Below are 21127 nucleotides of genomic sequence, written 5' to 3'. Positions count from 1 at the left end.
AATTTTTTCACAAATTTCTGCTCCGTATGTGGATCGATTTGGATGAAAGTTGAACCACGAGATATTTGTGATATACCAGTTCAAATGAGAAGCCAACCGCGTTCGTAACTTAGGCCGTTCTTCTTTTTCAAAGAGTTTTAGCGTGAAAAATTCAGAAAATTTTCCCCAAGCAATTTCAATCCTGCGGGCTGGACCCTTATATATATTATATATATATATTATATAATAATAATAATGATAATAATAATAATAATAATAATAATAATAATAAAAATAACCTTTATTTGTTGCGCCTTTCATACATGACCTGTAACTCAAAGTGTTTTACATTAATAGAACACCATCAAATAGTAACAATAAAAGCAAAGTGAACATTTACAAAGTAGAATAATTAAACAATTAAAGGAATGGAATACATTAAAAACAGGGTGAGAATAAGCATTAAAAGTAAAAAACCTAAGTGCATTTATTAAACAGCGCAAATATAATTCTAAGATTCGGAGTCATCAGTTGTTCATTATAAAATGAAACCACATTGGGTCTATAAGGAATAACCAAACAGCACTGCTGCGGTCCATAACTTCATTGTTTTGTTACTTCCACAATCCACCCAGTAGTTGTCGGTACAAAGGGGCCCCAAAGGTTTTATAGAGGCATAGAGGCCATTTTAAAATGATGGCTCCACCATAAAGGTCCAAAAGTCCATGTTGGCAACTTTCACATTCTCCAAATCTATTTGTCCTTTTCTTCAGAGTGGTTCTTTCCCTTCTCTTCCCCAGTCTCTGCTGGCTGCACACTCTTGGCCTTAGGGTCTTGGATCATGGCTTTTGCCGTCTTCTTGCCCGTGGTCTTCAGCAGGGCTTTAATCCCCAAGTTATCAATGTTGTACGCCGCCACGCCCACATTGATCACCGACGCGAGAGCCGTGTCGGTCGCGTTGCCGGTGTCGTCGCCATACCTTTATTATGAACAGCGAGACAGAGTTAATCGGGGGGAAGTCACCGAGTCAAGTAGGGCGCGATGGGACACACCGTGTGATTCGTTATTACATGTGATTACGCGGCGGAAGAACAACGACAAAGCATCGAAGTTTTGATGACGGTTTGTTTTATTTGCTTAAAAAGCAGAGAAAACTGTACATGTTGAAAGAGCAGAAGCAACGCCAAAAGCAGGAGTAGAAGTTCTATCGACGCGTACAGGCCAAGGAGAACACAAAAACACCAAGGGCTTATCAGCTAAATCATCACCGAAAAATAACCCACAATGGTGAATGTAGAATTTCAGTTCACAGCCATTAGTGGTAGGGGATAGGCAACAATCAGGTCCATCGCGTTTGTTGTTGTGTGCTTATCTGTAAAAACTAGAGTAGTATATCAAGCTAAATTCCATGTGTTTGCAAACATACAGTATCTCAACAATCAACAGATTGGGATTATAGTGGAATTTTCAGTCAACACCTTTGATGAAAAGGAACCTTTAAAGAACCCTTGAAAGTGCTTGGTTATGGTTGGATATTCAAACAGACCAGTTCATTTAATATTTTACATTTTGTTCCTTTCTATAGTGATTCAAACAACATGTGCCAGTCCAGTGATACAAATGTATGTCTCTACACTGTTTCTATTGGTATACAGCATGGCCCACCACTATCAGGTATCTATGGAACGCTGTTTTAACATTTAATCCATAGGACGAACTATGGATACAAGATAGAAGATACAGGTACTCCCCCTCCAGAGCCTCATAGGATTCAATTACAAAATTGTTACTAGAAACAGTTACTACTAAAGTTACTACTACAGCTAGTAACAGTAGCTACAAGTAACAATTTGAATAATAAGTATATAATAAATAAGTACTAGTACTAATACATTTTGACGAGTAAAACTTAAAGTTCTAGTAAGAATAAGAATAGTTACTACTATCTAATAAATAAGTACTAGTCCCTAATACATTTTTATTAGTAAAACCAAAGTAGTTACTAGTAAAAATTTGAATAGTTACTAGTATCTTATAAATAATTACTAGTACTAGTACATTTTGATTAGTAAAACTTCAATAGTTACTAGAAAAAAATATTATAGTTACTAGTATGTAATAATTAGCTACTTGTACTAATACATTTTGACTAGTAAAACAATTGGAATAGTTACTAGTATCTAATAAATAAGTAGTAGTACCTAATACATCTTGACTAATAAAACTAAGATAGTTACTAGTATGTAACCACTAAGTACTAGTACCTTATACATTTTGACTAGTAAAACTAAAATAGTTGCAAGTAACAAATGGAAAAGTTACTAGTATGTAATCACTAAGTACTAGTACCTTATACATTTTGACTAGTAAAACTAAAATAGTTACTAGTAACAATTGGAATAGTTACTAATATCTAATAAATCAGTACTAGTACCTAATACATTTTTATTTGTAAAACTAAAATAGTTGCTTGTAAAATTTTGAATAGTTTCTAGTATCTAATAAATAAGTGCGAGTACTTATACATTTTGACTGGTAAAACTAAATCAGTTATTGGTAACAACTGGAATAGTTACTAGTAATAAATAAATAAGTACTAATACATTTTTACTCGTAAAACTTCAATATTTACTCGCAAAAATCGGAATAGTTACTAGTATCTAATAAATAGGTACCGGTACTAATACATTTTGACAATAAATAGTTACTGGTATCTTTTGGAATAGCAACTAGTAACTAAAAGATAAGCACTAGTAACTAGTTTAAAGGGACTCGTTTGTCGTGTGGATTGAGTGATAAAAGGGCGTTCCGTAGGTACAGCATGCTCAGCATTTCAACTGAACTAGTCACATATTTGCTCCCAGCAGCTGGTGTTAGTACGGTGCAAAGTGTTAGTGCTGCAGCAGGGAGCTCAGGGAAGGAACAGGCTTCAGTCGTTAGTCAGGTGTGTGGTGCGATGGCCTTATCCCTCTCGCAGTCATGTGTTGGCGGCTTTGAAAAGATTCTCTATGCCCCTGAATCTGGAGAGACAAAGCACAGGTGTGAGGACGGATCGGTCGCCGCCGCCGCCGCGCGCCCGGGGAAGGAGCCCACGCCCCGAGCCAGAAGGGAGAAGATGTCGGAAGAGACGCTGGGTCTCTAAGTGAAAGGAAGTGAAAGACGTTAAAAACTCACTTGTACTTCACGGTTGTGACCGTTTCGGATGCGACACTTTTGCCAACGTTCTTGGCCCCGCTTTCCAGGCCCACCCATATTGTTGACAGCCCTGTTGGAGGCAGAGGTGTTATCCAGTGAAGGGGAAGGTTTGAAAACTCACGGCAAACTCAGGCACAGTTCATCCGACGGCCACTGGTAGGGGCGGAGCGATTCGGATGCGATTCCGTATTCGGCGTGAAGCGGGCCGTAGAACTGGAGGTACGTAGATGCGAACGCCAGGAGATGATGCGACGCTTCTCTGTGCTTTTCTTATCAAAAACTCCATTACTGTAATGCTACATTACCGTCACTACTTCAACTACTATTTCATATTGTTGAAAGAAATATTTATTTTAAACATGACAAACATAGAAAGAGTAGTGACCGAATGTAGTGAGTATACGATATTTTACGCTAAGATAAAATTAGCTCAGCTTATCTAAACTAAGCTCAGATAAAATAAGCAAAGCTAAACTAAACTGAGCCACAGTTAACTAAGTAAGCTAAGTTCAACTAAGCTAAGATGAAATAAGCTAAGCTAAACTAAACTATGATTAACTAAGCTAAGCTATGATTAACTCAGCTAAACTAGGCTAAGATTAAATGAGCTAAGCTAAACTAAACTGAGCTACAGTTAACTAAGTAAGCTAAGTTCAACTAAGCTAAGATTAAATGAGCCAAGCTTTACCAAACTAAGCTACGATTAACTAAGCTAAACATAGCATTGTTGCATTGTTCTGAGCACTGTCAGTCACACCTTGCACACTGCTGAAGGCCACCAGCTTAGCTCCGTCCAGGTTGGAGGCGCGGCCGTCCTGGCTTTTCTTCAAGGTCTCTGGGATCAGCTTGGCTCCGTGTCTTTTAACATGGGGCGCCAGCTTCTCTCCCACAGCTCCCGCCACTGTACTCACGCCAGTGACTGAAGAAAAAGATTCTTTATTTATCACGCACCACAACACATGCGCTCATGGCTTCAAATGGCGGCCGGTGAAGTGGTGCGGACTCTCAACACTCTGGTGGGGCTGACGAGCAGCAGGTTAAAACCCCCGTCCCACACACACTCAGGCTAATTCCACCAAGCCTCCTCCCGACCATGCACCGCCGCCTACAACCCATCGTCGTCTGTGTCCCTGTGCCGGAGGGCCCTGACACGCCACAGAATATATTCGAGAAAATTAAAATACACCATATATTCAGTTCATATCCTCTATGTGTGACCACATACATTTTTCAAAAAATCACGTGGCATCTCGTTTGTTCTGCTACTGAAACTGTAAAGATATCATGTGGTGCGACCCGTCCAGTCATGAATCCAGTTTTGGACATTTATCTAAAATGAATCTAAATCTATTCAAATGTATTTTCTGCCCTATCTGGCAGAGATTCTGAAGTGTTTTGTAAGCTCATGTGAAATCACAGTGATCTTGTAATGCTATTTCCCCCTTATTCTGCAAGTAAGCTTTGCACAAGTATGTCCATTTTATGAAATACCATGTGGTGCGACGCGTGAAGAAAGCACCATTTTGGAGCTTTTTTATTTTGAAAGCTACCCCAAGACAGGAAGTTCACGTGCAACTTTGCAAAGGACCCACAGAAGCAGTTAGCAGGTTTGTAACTCTCGCTCATCTTTAAAAAAACAAAAACCCTGCTTTTTAAAATGGCTGGCAGGTACTTTCCAAATCTGGATGTCATGTGGTATGACCTCAAAAAGATGATAAATATTGATTTACTTTCACAAATTCATAATTGGATCACGTGGTGCAACCAAATGTCACGCGGGTCATCATGTGGAGGACATTTGAAATATCATACACATTTTCATTGAAATATCAATCGGCTGAATCCGGAAAAAGAAAAAAAAAAAGAGCCAGGCTGTGTACACTGTAGTTTGACACAATGCTACACTTGTGTCAGCAATCAGAGGAGAAAGCAGCAGCGGAAGATTCCTTACGCAAAGTCAAGTGAGCTGTCGGACAGAGAGAGGAAGAAGCAGAGATGGAAAATGCACACCGCCACCAATGGAGAACACTCCACCGACTGACGCAGCTGTTGCCCCAGAGCCTTCAGAAGCTGATGATCGACTTGTGGTAGACCCAGTACCAGTGAATGAGGGTTCTAGTCCACGAGTGGCTTCCACACCAGAGAGGGTTGAGAGGCTTGATAGAAGGAGCAATTCAGAAGAAGAACGCCGCAAAAGACTGCAGATGGAGAAGCGTTTTCTGCAAAAGCAGGTTGTATACATGAGGAAAAAGCTGGTAGAGAAGAGAAAGCTGAAAGATAAATCTCGAAAGGGGGAAAGCAGATTGATGGCAAGACCAAGTCAAGGCCCAGGAGAAAAAAAAATCAAGCAAAGGGGAATCAAGAAACTGTCAGCAGAGAGAAAGCAAGCGGTCGTCAAGTTTTTGGTCAGAGATGAAAACAGTTTTCTTTTAGCAGGCAAAAAAAGACGTCGTCACCAAAAATAAACAAAAAATGCAAAGAAGAGTTCTGACCAAGCCCCCGCAATGAACTCCATACTCAGTATCAGACGGAGGTGGAACAGCAGTTCTCCATGTCATATAGACAATTTGTTCGATATCGGCCATTTTACCTCACAAAGGGAACTTTTATCTGTTGAGTACTGTGCCATTCCTGTTTGGTTTTGCGCTCGTAACATGGAACTTCTCAGAGAAGTATCACGGTAAGGGTGCCCCGGATGGCGTTGGTGCTGCTGTGAAGAGGGAGGCAGACCAACACGTTCTGCGTGGAGGTGAGCTGCAGATCCCGCAGGACTTGTATGATATGTTGGCGAAAAAGTCTGGAACAAGGATACATTACTGCTGGGTAAGTGAAGATGCCATAGCAAAATATGACGACATGTGGACATGAGAGCTGTGAAGGGCACTTTAAAGGTCCACCAGATCTTGTCTTCCCAGGCAGCACAAATCAGGCACAGGGAGCTGTCGTGCTTTTGCAAACATGCCGAAATGAAAACATGCTCACGTTACCAGCCTGTACAAGTTGACCTGAGGAACACCACATCCAACACGGAGGAGGCCTCAACCTCTGAGGAGGCCTCAACCTCTGAGGAGGCCTCAACCTCTGAGGAGGCCTCAACCTCTGAGTCACCGAGGGGGGGAAAGTGATCAGGAGTTATGTGGCAAATTTGTGATTGTAACATACGATGAACTTCCATATGTAGGCCAGGTTCTTGAGGTTGTGGGAGAAGACCTCAGGGTCAATGCCATGCGTCAGTCAGGGAATAAGAACTTACTCATGTGGCCACAAGCTCCAGATGCCATATTCTACTATAAGAAAGATGTCGTAGCAGTCACCTCAGAACCTGAGCCAGCAACTTCTCGCTGTGCTAAATTGAGAAGCCAAGACTGGAAAAAGTTTGAAAGTTCCTGGCGTTAAGGAAATACCTAAACCACATCTCCAACATTCATATCAGAATGAGGATGATGGTATGAACAGTTTGATGTCTTCAAGTTTGATGTGTCTGAATTCATCTTGTTCCTTATTGATTTGTGAAATGTTTTCAAAAATATGCATGAATGTGCAGTTCACCTAAACACAGTGATTTTAAAAGAATGACAATGACATGTGAAAGTTAATTTGTTAGCAAAAATGAAATTAAATAAAAAGTGTTGAAAAGAGATGTTTGTCTCCAATATTCAAATGAATAAAATCTGTTTTAAATATATTCGATGCAAATTATTGCTTCCTGTTCTATTGATTTTTAAGAGATTTAAGCTGGTCTCATCATTTGGTGCGACCAACCATCATGTGGCGCGACCATTAATAGCAATAACTGTAGCAAAATGAAAAAGTGATGCCTTCTTTCTGTGGCAGAAACTTAATCACTGATGGGGTAAGCTGAAGTTAGTGGCATTTTGTTTACATTTGCATCATTTTTATGCAATTTACAGGAAAAAAAAAAAGCATGCAGACTACATGCAAAACGGTGACCGTGACTTTATAGGAATGAGGATTATATCAGTATGTATGACAATTCAACAGAAATTCAAATAATTACTTTCTAGACACATCATATTACTAAGACCTTGTGGACAAAAAGGGTAAATATGTTGAATTAATAGATGCATTTTAAGATGATTGACGGTCGCACCACATGACATTTTGAAGGGTAATGACCTATTCATTTACGTGAAAAAAACACCAAAATGTCCTCATCTGATTTATAATCTGGTTAATAACCGGGTTCTACTCTGGTTCTAATCTGGGTTCTACTCTGGTTCTAATCTGGGTTCTAATGTGGCTCTAATCTGGGTTCTAATCTGGTTTATAATCTGGTTTTAATATGGGTTGTAATGTTGTTGTAATCTGGGTTCTACTCTGGTTCTAATCTGGGTTCTAATCTGGTTATAATCTGGTTATAATCTGCTTTATAATCTGTTTCTACTCTGGTTCTAAATGGGTTCTAATTGGGTTCTAATGTGGTTCTCATCTGGGTTCTAATGTGGTTCTAATCTGGGTTCTAATATGGTTCTAATCTGGTTCTAATGTGGTTTTTAATCAGGTTTCTAATGTGGTTTCTAATCTAGGTTCTAATCTGGTTTATAGATTGGTAAATAGTCTGGTTTATTGTCTGGTTCTAATCTGGGTTCTAATCTGGTTCTAATCTGGTTATAACCTGGTACTCTGGTTGTAATCCGGTTCATAATCGGGTTCATAATTTGGTTCAAATATGGGTTCTAATCTGGGTTCTAATGTGTTCTAATCTGGTTTCTACTCTGGTTATAATCTGGGCTCCCATTTGGTTTATGATTGGGTTCTAAATCTGGTTCTAAATCGGGGTTCTACTCTGATTCTAATATGATTCTAATTTGGGTTCTAATCTGGTCCTTAATCTCGTTTATAATCTGGTTCTAATATGGTTCTAATCTGTTTCAAATCGTGTTCATAATCTGGTTTATAATCTGTTTGTACTCTGGTTTATACTGGGGTTCTAATCTGGGTTCTCATCTGATTCTAAATATGGGTTCTAATCTGGTTCTAAATCGGGGTTCTAATCTACGTTCTAAATCTGGGTTCTAATCAGGTTCTAAATCTGGGTTCTAATCTGGGTATAACCTGGTTCTATTCAGGTTCTGAATCTTGTTTTAAATCTAGTTACAAACTGGTTCTTACCTGGTTCTAAATCTGGGTTCTAATGTGGTTCCAAATTTGCGTTCTAAATCTGGGTTCTAATCTGGTTCTATTCTGGTTCTAAAATAAACATTGTTAGCCGCAGCTGTGTTTAGTGCTCACCCAGGAACTGGCTGACGCGGACAGCGCCCCCAGTGGCCTGTTTGGCCACCTGCAGACCTTTGGTCACCCGGGGGTTCACCTCGGAAGGCGTGTCCTCGGGGGTCATGTTGTCGCGCAACTTTGCTGCTCCTTTATGGATGGCTTTGCCGGTGGCTTCAGCCCCCCGCGCAAACTCTTTACTCAACCACGTGGCTCCTGCAGGAAAGAAATTCTTTGCTATTGAGATCGTCCCCATTACCAGGGCTGTTTCTGGCTATATGTGGACTATGTGGTTGCACAGGGCCACCAGGGGGCCCCTAAACTGCCATTTTAGCCTTGTTTGAAAATGTATTTTTTATTAAAATGGCTGGTCACTCTTGGTAAGGAAGTGCCCTCTTATTCAGTGTAATGGCCTCATTTATTCTATGGTAATTCTGTGTAATTGCTCAACTTATTATATTTGTTTTGGGGGTTTTTTTTAGGTGGAGAAAGGGCTATTTTTTTATGTTTAGTATTTATCAGTTGCAATGTTTTCCTTAATTTCAATTCCTTAACAAATTTGTTCATTCGCATTTAAAATGAACTTCTGTGGGAAAATGCAGCATCTGACTCATTAATGCGCATTTGGGAGACGTGCACATTGGATAAATCCTGTCAGTTTTCAGGCGTTTTTGGGTAGCGGAGCCCCAGTGTTTCCCATTTATTTCTGTCGGTTTAAATTTCTGGGGGTCAACTTGAGATGTTTGATTTAAATTTTAGAGGGAAAAAAAAGACGTTAAGAGTTTTACACAGATCGAGCCTCTTTTCCTCTTAAAGTGCACCAGATTAGATGCATTTAAATGTTAAATATATACCCCTAGACCACCTTAGAGGGTTTGTAAACCCCCCACCCCCCCCACCATGGTTTCACAAAAAAGCGGCTCCCCGAACAACATTTTGCATTGGGGCCCCCAAAAAGGACACCCAACAAACCCCCCCCCCCCAAAAAAAAAACCCCAGACACACCTGCCAAGATGCGTTGGGCCATCTTCTCACTCCACTCAGGGAGCAGCAGCTTTTGCTCCTCTGCTGTTGCCTCGGTGGTTCCTACTCCCTCCTCTGTGGGGCCGAGGGGCACTTTCTCACTTAGGTTGATCACCGCCGAGCCAGCGCCCTCTGCTGGAGCCTGGCGGACAGGTTATGAATTTAATTCTTACTTTAAATAATTATGGATTAGGGCTGTTGCCTATGCTTGCAACAAGGGAAGGATTTATTTGCTATCAAAGTGGGAGGCTCTCAGTTATTATGAAACATCACAACTGTTTCTGGTACGATGGCTCAAAACAGTCTGTTATCCCGCGACGCAGCAAGCTCGTCGTTTCAGGCCGCTAACTACACCCACCTCCACGGTAAATCTGGTGGAATGCCGTCAAACTCGTGAGAATCACTCACAACATACTGAAACATGTGCGTCGTGACATACCTGGACAGCTTCGCACATATCATCATTTGACAGTTCACATCACATAACAGTCGCTTCTTGCTCCACAAACATCTCATCCTGGGAGGAGGACGACCGCTAACCTGGACCCGGAGTTCGGTTAACTGCGAGAGGAGGTCCTGGAACATGTCTCTCTCGCCGGCGGGCAGTTCGGAGGACAGCACGATGCCCACGTAGGACCCCGGGGTCTCTTCCGCCGTGTCGGGGAACATGTAGATCCCGGAGTTGGCCAACAGCACAGGGGTGTCCGGGGTCAGCGGGTAAAGCCAGTCACAAACCTTGAACACAACACACGCAGACACAAACTAAATGAATCCATGCGCCTTGACCTAATCCTAATCGCCCCATTTGCAGGTGCAGTATGTTCGACCTATCTGCAAAGCGTGCAGGGAAACCATCGACCCGACAGTAGACGGTCGTCCAGACAATACAAAATCGGGTCTATAAGTATCGCCCTTGAGGGGATGAAGAATAAAAAACGGATTTAGTCATGTTTTTGATCAACGTCAGTGTATCTAGAACCTGGGCATTGGCGTTTGCTCTTGTAAGAGAGAAAAGTATCTTAGGAATTTGGACACATTGGGACCACTGCTACAGCTTTTCATGTACAGTAGCTGTAAACGTGGAAAAAACTACTGTACAGCCAGACTTTGGGACTATGTCCACGTGTATGCCAGCGGTATGTGGCCTGAACAGAAAGAGCGCTGTGAGGGCACGACGGACGGCAACACAACAGAAGTGCCGAGTCATCGATTAATGGGACCATTGTGCTGCTGGAACACAGAGCGGGCCTGAACACAGGAGAGTGGCAACTGCGGTCCGAACCCCGGCCAAGCCTCCACGGCACACGACGGGGTACAAATTGTGTGTTGATAGAGATGGCAACAGAATTTAGATGCCTATGGGGAAACGAAAGATGTTATACAAGAAACATAATGACTTGAAAACTTGTTAACTCTTGTTAGATGGTAAACTTTACCTCAGACTAGACGTGAAATGACCGTGTTAACCTACACATTTGCCCTTGAGGATCATGATCTATTATAATGCCCTAATAGCTTAAGAATGTAATTAGTCTCAAGGGGAAAGTTTGAGGGCCTGGTAAACGTCACATACATCCGGAGAGTAAATGGAATTAGGTTAACATGATTTTGTCATTGTACAGCTCGCAGGAAATTCAATGAAGAGCAGCCAGTCTCATGACAGCATAGTTAGTTAAAAGCATAGTTGGACAACTATGCAAATTCAAGATGTAGACGTAGGTTCTTACGTGCAGAAACGCAGCGGTCCTATCAGTGGGCGTGCCCTTGCACTGACTCGCACCTTCGAGTCTGAAGACCCGCAGGTAGCCTGGATGGAACAAGGTGCTGACCTGCCCGTCTTGAGCCACAAAAAACATCTGCACGCCAGAAGGAAGGAACAGAAGCTCCTCCGCATCCCCTCCAGAGGCGCCGGTCGTTCCCCCAGTCTGTTCCCCCAGTCGCCCTCCGCCAGCAGGGCTATAAGCCAGGCTGTGGTGTCCATCCGTGGGCCGCGGCGTGTAGGCCGGAGGCTGGTCTCCGGCGATCACCAGGGGTAGCGTTGACCGGGGCGGCAGAGAGGGCACGGTGGGTTCTGGAGGCCCATGTGTGGCGGGAGCGGGCCAGCCCAGAGGCGGTAGCGGCTCTGGAAGTGTGCTGGGAAAGGCCGAGGGGTGCAGAGTAGGGTAGAGATGGTGGAGAGAGCTCCGCAGGGGCTGGACACTTCCTCCCAGAGCCGGGTACAAATGAACGGGGAGATCTGTGAACTCTCTGCCCCTCTGACCTCCGCCTGTCGTCAGCGCGGAGGTCTCCAGGTCGCCGAGGTGGTTGGCGAGGTTCTTCAGAGCCCCGCGCATCGTTTGCTGAAGCTTTCTGGCGGTGTCCCAGTGGGCCCCTTGATGCCTCTCGCCCCCGGTGGGGATCTCCAGTCCTTGGGTGAGGTGGCGTTGGCTTTTCTTGTAGTATTCCAGGGCCTCCACTCTGCTGCCGGCCTCTTCAGCCGCTAGACCCCGGCTCAGGCAATGAAACGCCATAACGGACTGGTCTTTGATGAGCAGCAGCTCGGCAGGCTCGGCCATGCTGAGAAGGCAACGGACCTAGACAAATACAGGAGGAATACAAGTGAGGAAATCCCTATCATCTACCCTAATAAATGTGAAAACGGCTCAAATGGACCTCCTCTCTGAGTCATGAGTCACCTCATGAGTTGACACAACAAAACTCTCAGTTACGCACTTAGACATGAGTCAAAGGCCTAAGGCTCATCGCATCATCAGGTTTTACCTGAAAAACAGGAAGTGTGTGTATGACCGCAGCAGCAGCTCTGGTGTTGGTGAGGCCCTGGTAGAAACTAAGAAACTGAAGAAAATAACATATCCATCATGGTTTGGTTTGAATAAACAACAACAGGTTATGTTCAAACTTAAACTGGACTTACCGCGGTAGATGACCTTTATCACCCCAGGGGGGAAAAATAAAAAATTAAATCTGTGTCCTCCGAAGTGACTTTAAATTCCTTCAGTGCACCCGTGTGTCATGCCGTGTGTGTGTTCTGCTCGGTCAACAAACTCCCTACTAGTGTTTCCACACAAGCGAGACTGGGATTTATCTTTTCTCACCACTAGAGGGTCCCCCAAAACAAATCATTGTTCATTTTTTTAAATGTAAATAAATAAATAAATATATATATATATATATATATATATATATATATATATAGATAGATAGATAGATAGATAGATAGATAGATAGATAGATAGATAGATAGATAGATAACACAATAATATCACAAATAGTAAGACAAAATTACAATATGCATAGTGGAAATATACAGTAGAGCTAAAGATCAATTTGAATTTCATAATTCCACATTCATTTATTTAAGGGGACTTTTATTTCATAATTCCACATTAATTTATCTCATGGCACTATTTCATAACATTTCAAATCCTTATGCAAATGAACGGGGCATGGTTATCTCACAGATTCAAGCTAGGAGAGCTAGCCTGCCATCGCCATAGCAATTCGCAAATGCCTATTATTCTGGATTCTCTCAGTTCATTTCCAATTTCCAAGGAAAGTTACCAAAGGGCGTAGACCAAATTGTCTCTGGATGCAATTGGATAGACCTTCAACCAATCAGCGCAATGAAATGCGTGACACAGGGCTGAGAGAGGGAGTTGGTAAATTAAACTTTATCCAAATCCTGTCAGAAGTACGGCAAACACATCTTTCTTATCAACAAAAGCAAGAGTACAATACTGTCGTGTTAGCGGACTCAACAGACTGTTCCACATCAGCGGCAGCCATCTTGGTAAGGTGCCCCGACGGCGATAGCAGATTCAGCAGACCGTTCCACGTCAGCCATCTTGGTAACCTGGGCCACGGACACCAGGCATGGATCACAGGCCCGGAACCAGGTACCGCGCCAACAGATCGACACCCCGCCAGGACCGCCCACCCATGTAGCCGAGTGTGCTTGGCGCAGGACGCCCGGATGACAGCTCCCGACGCCAGCAGACAGCCAGATATGTGGGCCCTCCACTTCCCTGGTCACCCGCCGCAGAGAAGCCATGCAGCGGGAGCCATACCAACACGTCTAACTTTGATCTAAACTATGCTGTAATTTTAGCTCCATTGCAGATGCTAATAGAATTCACAAGTTTGCCAAAAAACAAAACAAAAAAATCACCCACTCACTTTCAGCGTCCTTGTTGAATTACAGATTTCCATTTTCCTGGAATGCAGCACTACATTGATCCACTCTGCCGGAGTGACTCCTGAGTCACGTAAAGGATTTATTCATAATGAACGAATCGTTTGCACGTCATGCATCACTAACTCTTAGTAGGCCATAATAATTAGCGCAGTTCTGTGTTTGTGACGTGTTTTGTGATGTTTAATGGTTAACAGGAGAGTGGCGTGCCATGTCAGAAAATAACCCCACGGCTTCCTTCAAAAGGTTAAAGGGGGTCCCCCCAATAGGTAAACTTCACCATTATTTAATTTGCAAGAAATTACCAACATTAGATCATGTACAATAATGCCTGTTTGTGTTGTTTCACTGTTATCTCCCTTTCTGAGATTGAGGTCCCAAACCGAAAAATCTCAGGGTCCTTGATATGAAAAAGGATGAGGGTCACTGCCCTAGCCAGAAATTGATCAAGGCTAATTAATTACAATCATAGCAAACAGATTCTGGCCAGAACCCCGAGGGAGAAACTGCCACAGCCGGCCCGCATCTGGACCGGCTTCAAATAACCCAGTGGTTAAAAACTGACGCAGATCTTCCGGAAAGATCAGCTTGAAGAGTTTTTTTCATGTTTTTTTTTTTTTTAATAGCCATTACCTGGTCTACTCCTCAAATTTCTTTGTAAATGTTTTTTGCAGACCTAAGAAGACTGGGGCTCTGCTACAAGAAAGTGTGAACTCTTTAGATGTAAAGTCAGGTACCACTTACTATTCCAGGCCCACCAGCCTTGTGAACCACATTGGTTGAGTTTTATTCAAAACATAATTCTAGGATGGCTCATCAATCACAATCCTTTGGGGTATGAGGAGTGGTTCAGGTGGCGACAGCTGGAGTTCACCCATGTTCTGTGCCGGTTGTTTTAGTAGTCGCCACCAAGACAGCTGCTGCTCCCAGCATGACTTGCTTCCGCCTCAAAGCTGCTCACTACTTGCTGTGGCTTAGGGCAGCCAAGTCAGGAGAGGGGGGACCAGAATGTGTCAGAGGGAACGGCTGCAGAACCTCCAGCCATCGAAAAGGCGATGTTGAAGATGTGCTTTGGGCTAGGATTTGAAGTATGAGTGCAGGGAGAAAAAAAAAAACCAAACAAAAAAAAGTCATAGACTTTTTAAAGATTTTAGTACATTTAATCACAGCTGGGTATCTTTGTCAAAGTGCACCCCGCAGGGTACACCGGAGAAGTATAAAGAACTTGTGGCATTAGCAGACACACACGAGCAGAAAGGAGGCGTGCTTATACATGGAAAGAGTTTGAGCATTGTCTTGTGACTACGGCACCCCAGTCACACGTCTTGTTCCTCATACAATAATTAGCAGTTTGAGTGCTTTCACAGTCCACAGAAATGTTAAGAGGGGCAAAACAAAAAAGAAAAGGCACATGGGCCCCAGCGCTAAGCATTTTGGCACTCCAGCAATCTTACCAGTGTGCACAAACACCATATTGTCTTAATCTTGACACAGATGAGTGACAAAGGAATGTGTTTCCGGCCCTTCCCGGCGGGGGTGGAAGCCAAAGGATCGCATGACTTTCCCGTTACCCTGCTCTTGTGCTGGGTCGCCTTGTGAGCATAGGTACTGTATATGAACAAGGCAGATGAACATAGACCTGAACATAGGCTGCACATGTTATAGAGGCAATAAAATTATATGGAAATACACAGAGGAAACTTATGATGAATTGGTTATTTCAATGAGGGACTAGATGGAAAAAAAAATTGACATGATTTGGCAATAGGACTTGATGAGAGCTTAAACAGAAATTACTATACAATGGTACCTCGACTTACGACTGTAATTCGTTCTATAAGAACGGTCGTACGTCAAAGCATTTTTTGCCATATGAATTATGAAATCATGAAGGGTGAAAACAAAATACACAACGCACCAACTGAAAATTTCCACGGTCGTATCTTGGAGCAGTCGGCCGCAAGTCGATACAAATTTTCGATACTATGGCTACTCGTATCTTGGATTAGTCGTAAGTCGAGGTACCACTGTATAAACATATGAATGAAGGAGGGATCTTGGCCCCCGTGGGGTCCTGACGCTGGTGGTGATGGAGAGACTACGGCGCTGCTGGCGTCCTGGGGAATCGGTCGAGGCTGCTCCTGGGTGGAGGTGGGAGCTCTTCGTCGTGGCATCTGGAACAACAGAGAGAGGGCGAGCATGCGGTTGTGCAAATACTGGCGAGGAGCCCGGCGATTGGCTCCCCCGGGGTCATGGCTGGCTCTGATTGCATGGCTGCATGCCAGCGATGATGACTGCCACCTGCTGACAACTAAGTAGTGTTCCTGACTGAACTTGCGATAAATCTCAATAGAAGTGAGAGTTCACAAAAGGTCAACTGACAATATATCCTTCACCCCCCCTCCCCGAGTGAGTCTCACAAAGGTGTGAAAATATTTAGGGAAGAAAGTATATTTGTCCCTGATACATTTATCCCCACTCAATTTGTCACGAAGCCACAAAACGATGAAGGTTCAACCCTCAATTCCTAATGAATTGTTATCTGACTTAAAGTATGATCATTTTGAATATTGCCAGTTCCTCCCTTCACTCTGGTGTTTTCCTACGCTCACAAAAAAACAATCTTGCAATCACAGGCTATCACAGTCCTTACCTTAAAGACACCTGAAAGAAAATGCAATAATGATAACAATAAGATGATAACCATGACAAGATAGCAAGGTATGTTGTGTGAGCATGACGACTTGCACCTCCTATACTCATAATAAACACAAACATCATCTTCGTCATCATCATAAGAGGAGCCTGGGATCCGGGAATTCAACTGTCCTGAGTCTTTGCCCCGGCGGTCTTTGGGCGGCTGGGGTCTTTGGTCATCCTCCAGGCTTTTTCCAGGGGCCCAGGAATTGGGCCGAGTTCTAGCTCTTTCTGCAGAAGTCACAGATTAACGCCCAGTCACCTGGTCGGAGGCCGTGCAGCGGTCCTTCCAGTGGGCAGGTCGGGCCTCCCCATCCCAGTCACACTGGTGTAGAGATGTGTTGCTTCTGCGACGTCTCCTCTTCCATCCTTCACTGTTTAGCCGCTTAGTCAGCCCTGATAATAAGTGACGCAGCTAGAGAAGCTAAGAGAAGTGTGATTCACTTAACCGACACCGTACATTTAAAAGTCAAGTGTTTAATACGGCTGTACCCGACTCAGCGTTTTGTCAGTCGAATAGGATTCAGCTGTTCAATGCAAATATTCGACTATTCGGCCGGGGGTGGGGGGTGGGTCACCTGTCTCCCTCTCCGACGGTACCGACCATGCGCACGCCGGCGATGGGGCGCCTGCGACCGGCGCCCCCTACAGCGTGTTTTCATCTGAGATGGAGGTTGTTTAATTTTACGTCTGTCTATGGAAGGAAACGAGTGCATATGGAGCGGTATGGAATGAAGCCCTGCGTGATGTGGACACTTTCTCCGTGACTCTCTCTCCTCGATCACCCCCTCTCCATGCGCTATGCGCAGAAAATAATCTTAACGAGTCCACGAGTCGTGCCCCCTCCCGCCACAGTTTTTAGCTGTTTTATTTGGAGGAACCGGGCTCTCTGATCGACTGATGATTTGACTCGTCGACATAGCCCTAGTGTTTAATACAGTATTCCTAATTATTTTATGTTCCTTTAGCTTATGCAGACTAACTGACATTGGTCGATAACATTTGATCAACCTGTTATCTGACGGTCAATTTGTGTTCCCTAACCGTTAATAAATCAACATGTTCTTAGTGCCAAACTTGTACGGCGTTATGTGTTTTGCTTTGAACTGCTGGTCTTCCCTTTGGCCCGGAGCAGCACAGTTCATCTGTGCCCTCCGTTTGTTTTCGGCACAGAAAATAATAACTTCATGTTTAGCGGGCGGAGGAGCAAATGAAGTCGACGCTTGCGTTTCATTTTAACGTGGCAGAGCTTGTGTTCGTTGTTCAGAAAAACGTCCCGAGTTATTCGACCTGATGTTGGCCAAACTGGATTTCTGTCGACAAGGTCTTTGCAGACCCCCTCGGCCCTGCGGGAGTAAAGTGTCCTTCGGCAGGATACCAGCCAGACAGGGTCAAAGCACTTCAGAACGTCCTTCGGGTCGTAATTCACATTCTGTTGCCCACCGACACGATGAAGCCCTGGGGTGCTACTGACCATGTGAGCCACAACCATTGAGAGAGAAGAATGAAGAGCAAAGGTCTACCACAGTGATATGCAGCGTCATAAAGAATAGACGTAATCACTGCTGGGTTCTCTGACAACGGTGTTTCCAGAGAGATGAGGCAGTAGGAGTAATTTGTATGTTTCTGGTTGTAGACTCACAGTTTACAATTTGGCTCCTCTGCTGCGTCATAAAATTAAATGCTGGAACCCAATATGAGGTATCTACATTTATTCGAGGTCCCCATCTATATGTTTGCATGCATTTCATCACACAATAATTGCAATTTAGCCTATCAAATGATTGTATTTGCAAATCGGTTAATTCCAAATGGCAGCAATAGCGAGAATTGACAGGGATGGTTGAATGCTGGAAATGTTATGATCTCACCACTCATGGTCTCTGGTCAATTCTGGTCTCACCAATTCTCCGCTGATGATCCTTCGGATCTTTCCATCAGTCGCAGTCAAATGGAAGCTGGCCAAAGGTTTCATGCAGAGCATCAGTATCTGCAGCTCAGAGAATGCTTGTCCAAATGCCTCTGAAAAGACAGGTTGGTTTACATTTCAAACTTCTCTCCCTTTCCATGTCGAATATACAATATCTAGAGAGATGGTGCCGTGTGTACTCTTTAATGGTGTAAAATGTCAAATGAAATGGTGGAGCTGTTTACTTCGCGAAGGAAATGACCTCTCGAAAAAAAGATATAAATTATTAAATTATTAAATTATTAAGTAGTTTCGCCCCCTGCAGCCGGATGAGGCCAAGCTCCGTGCGAAACGCCTTGTCGCTTTGCAGCGCCCCGTGGTCGGAGGTTGACCCTACCGTAAGGATTTGAACACACACACACACGCACACACACGCACACACACGCGCACACATACACACACACACACACACACACACACACACACACACACACACACACACACACACACAAACAACCACTATATCACACCACAATGATGTTGACTGATCATCAAAGTCAATTTCAGGTTGTCAGCACTGGGCAGCTCCGTCAGTGACAGGCTGCTTCACCCGCGGTGTGTGACGGAGAGTTGCTGCAGCTCCTTCCTTCCAGCTGCCGTCACAACACCGCTCCCAGTCGATCACACACACGGCAAAACTGAGAATTCACCCGTGCAATGTCAATGTATAATGTATAATGCAGTTTAATCAGGGATGCAAAATTTTCGCTCGTTGTTAACATTAACAAACAATCGTCGACTGATTGATCAAATAAAAGCTCACGACAGGGTGTGGCGCCTCAGAGATTTAGTGACTTGGCACGAGGAGCGTTTCTCCTCATTTCATTTTGGAAACGGAGAAGTCTGAGGCCAGACTCTGAGCTGGGTTGCTCACACAGGAGTATTTAAGACCCGTCTTTGCACGAGTTAAATATTTTAATTGTTTGCCGTCCTCTGCGACGGAATGAGTCTAATTTTACGTAGCAGATCAAGTCTGGTGCAGATTTGGACGAGACTCTAATGAAATTACTCAACACTTACTATTTTATATGATGAGACATCAAATAATTGAGTTTATATTTTATTGGAGTCATCACCATTGAAAAATACCGCTTGTTTGGTTTTGCCGTCGTACCTCTCCCTCCGGGTTTTTTCTTTTCCCCCTCCCCCCGTTTCCGTTCGGAAACTGCCGTTATCCGCGTTCCGTCCGAACGCAGCGTCAGTTGTTGAGCAACAACTTGAAGCTCCCGTTTTACACGCATAGCCATGTTTGTTGTTCTTCCGGAAGCCTCCATCTACTTCTGCTTCCTGCTCCCTGGGGACTTTTGTTACCCGGCTCCCCTTATTTCTTTTTGTTGTGGCAGAGGGCACCTTTTTGCCTTGTGTTGTCCTTTAAACTGTATTTCTCTACTCATCCATCGTAACTGTATGGGTAGGGGTAGGGTCCCTGTATTATTTTCTTGAGGGTATTTTCGAGAGGGTTCACCCTAGGGCTCAGGGAAAATTTGGGAAATTTGGGAAACTCGATTTGGGAAAATATTTTAGACCAATATTGCGATTAAGTATGCAAATTTCTTTTCCCAGCTCCTTATCTTCTCTATTATTCACCAAACACAAGCAATAAATCAACTATTAAATTGTAAAAAAAAAAACCTTCAATCACAGTAGAATATTGACTAATATTCTACTGTTAAAATTGAAAATTGCGCGCATACGTCCACATAAGCGTACAGCGCACCACGGTCTCACCGGGGGAAGCGTCGAGGTTTGGTTAAAACAATAGCTATAGGCGGGCGGGGGCACGGAGAAAGTGTCCCCATTACATTACGCACGGTTTCGTTCCATTAGGAGACGTAAAATAAAATAAAAACACATCGTTCCGGCGCGCGCACCGTCGGCACCGTCGGCGGGGGAGACAGATGGGCCCCCGATTGTTCCCTCTCCCGCTCCCTCCCGAGATGGCGCGCTAGACGGCCGCCTATCTCGCCTACAGGAAGAGCCGGCCCTGGACGGGAAGAGCCGGCCCTGGACACAACTGGTTGGTTAGGTTGTGTAATGAGTAAAAGAAAAAAAGCAATACTTTTTCTTTTTAGTCGCAGGCTTTGCAAATTGAAAATTGCGTTCTGTTAAATGGCAATGTCGGTTTGAATTTGGTCAATCGTTCAGCCTGAGTTCACCCTTCCCCAGAGTAAAGAGACGCTGTTCAATGCAAAACATCCAACACTAATTCAGCCTTTTAGTGAAATAGGTAACAGCTTATCTTGATCTGTTGGGCCGGGTTTGTTGGATACTTTGAAATCGAACGGCAGCACCTCAGCCCGGATCTGAAGTGTGGCCCGACTGGCTTGGCTCGCCAAATTGTCGAAGATCTCCTTTGGGCGAGGCTTTGAAGGATGAGTGCAGAGAGAAAACAAGTCAAAGTACGAGTTCCTAAAGCTTTAAGTAAATTTAATGACAACTGGGTGTCTTTGCCCAAGTGTGTCCCGCAGGGTACACCAGAGAAGTACAAAGAACTTGTGACATAACCAGATATACTGTATATATGCTGAGCATAAAGGAGGTGTGCTTATACATAGAAAGAGTTTGAGCATCGTCTTGTGACTACGCCCCCCGGACTCATTCACACAGCCTTGTCCCTCATACAATAATTAGCAGTTAAAGTCCGAGCGCTTCCAGGCACATTCACAGTCCGCAATCTTATCGTGCATATGCAAGACGACTGGAGCAGATAAGACAAGTACGTCTGCCGGTTGTTTCCCACTCCCATGAATATCCCCTTTGTAGTAGATAATCGGGATGTGAAAGTAAATAATCAGTATCTCAGAGTAGGAAGGGATCTCCTGGATGTCTCCAAAAACGTA

The 21127-nt window shown here is 43.9% G+C and overlaps 1 protein-coding gene across 1 annotated transcript; it reads right to left on the bottom strand.

The window, feature by feature from the left end:
* Positions 1–732: 732 nt before the first annotated feature.
* sparta (spartin a) lies at positions 733–12228 on the bottom strand (the record flags this gene model as incomplete). Its single annotated transcript, XM_080013491.1, has 8 exons — positions 12190–12228; positions 11157–12002; positions 9970–10164; positions 9412–9571; positions 8428–8622; positions 3932–4093; positions 3154–3244; positions 733–958 (listed from the first exon to the last, which is right to left on the bottom strand). Exons 2-8 carry the CDS (start codon positions 11982–11984, stop codon positions 733–735), a joined length of 1857 nt encoding a protein of 618 aa, XP_079869617.1. The 5' UTR covers positions 11985–12002; positions 12190–12228.
* Positions 12229–21127: the final 8899 nt, after the last annotated feature.

Source organism: Zeus faber, assembly GCF_960531495.2.
Source record: "Zeus faber genome assembly, chromosome: 14".
Lineage (NCBI taxonomy): Eukaryota > Metazoa > Chordata > Actinopteri > Zeiformes > Zeidae > Zeus > Zeus faber.
This window is presented reverse-complemented; position numbering and strand designations above follow the sequence as displayed.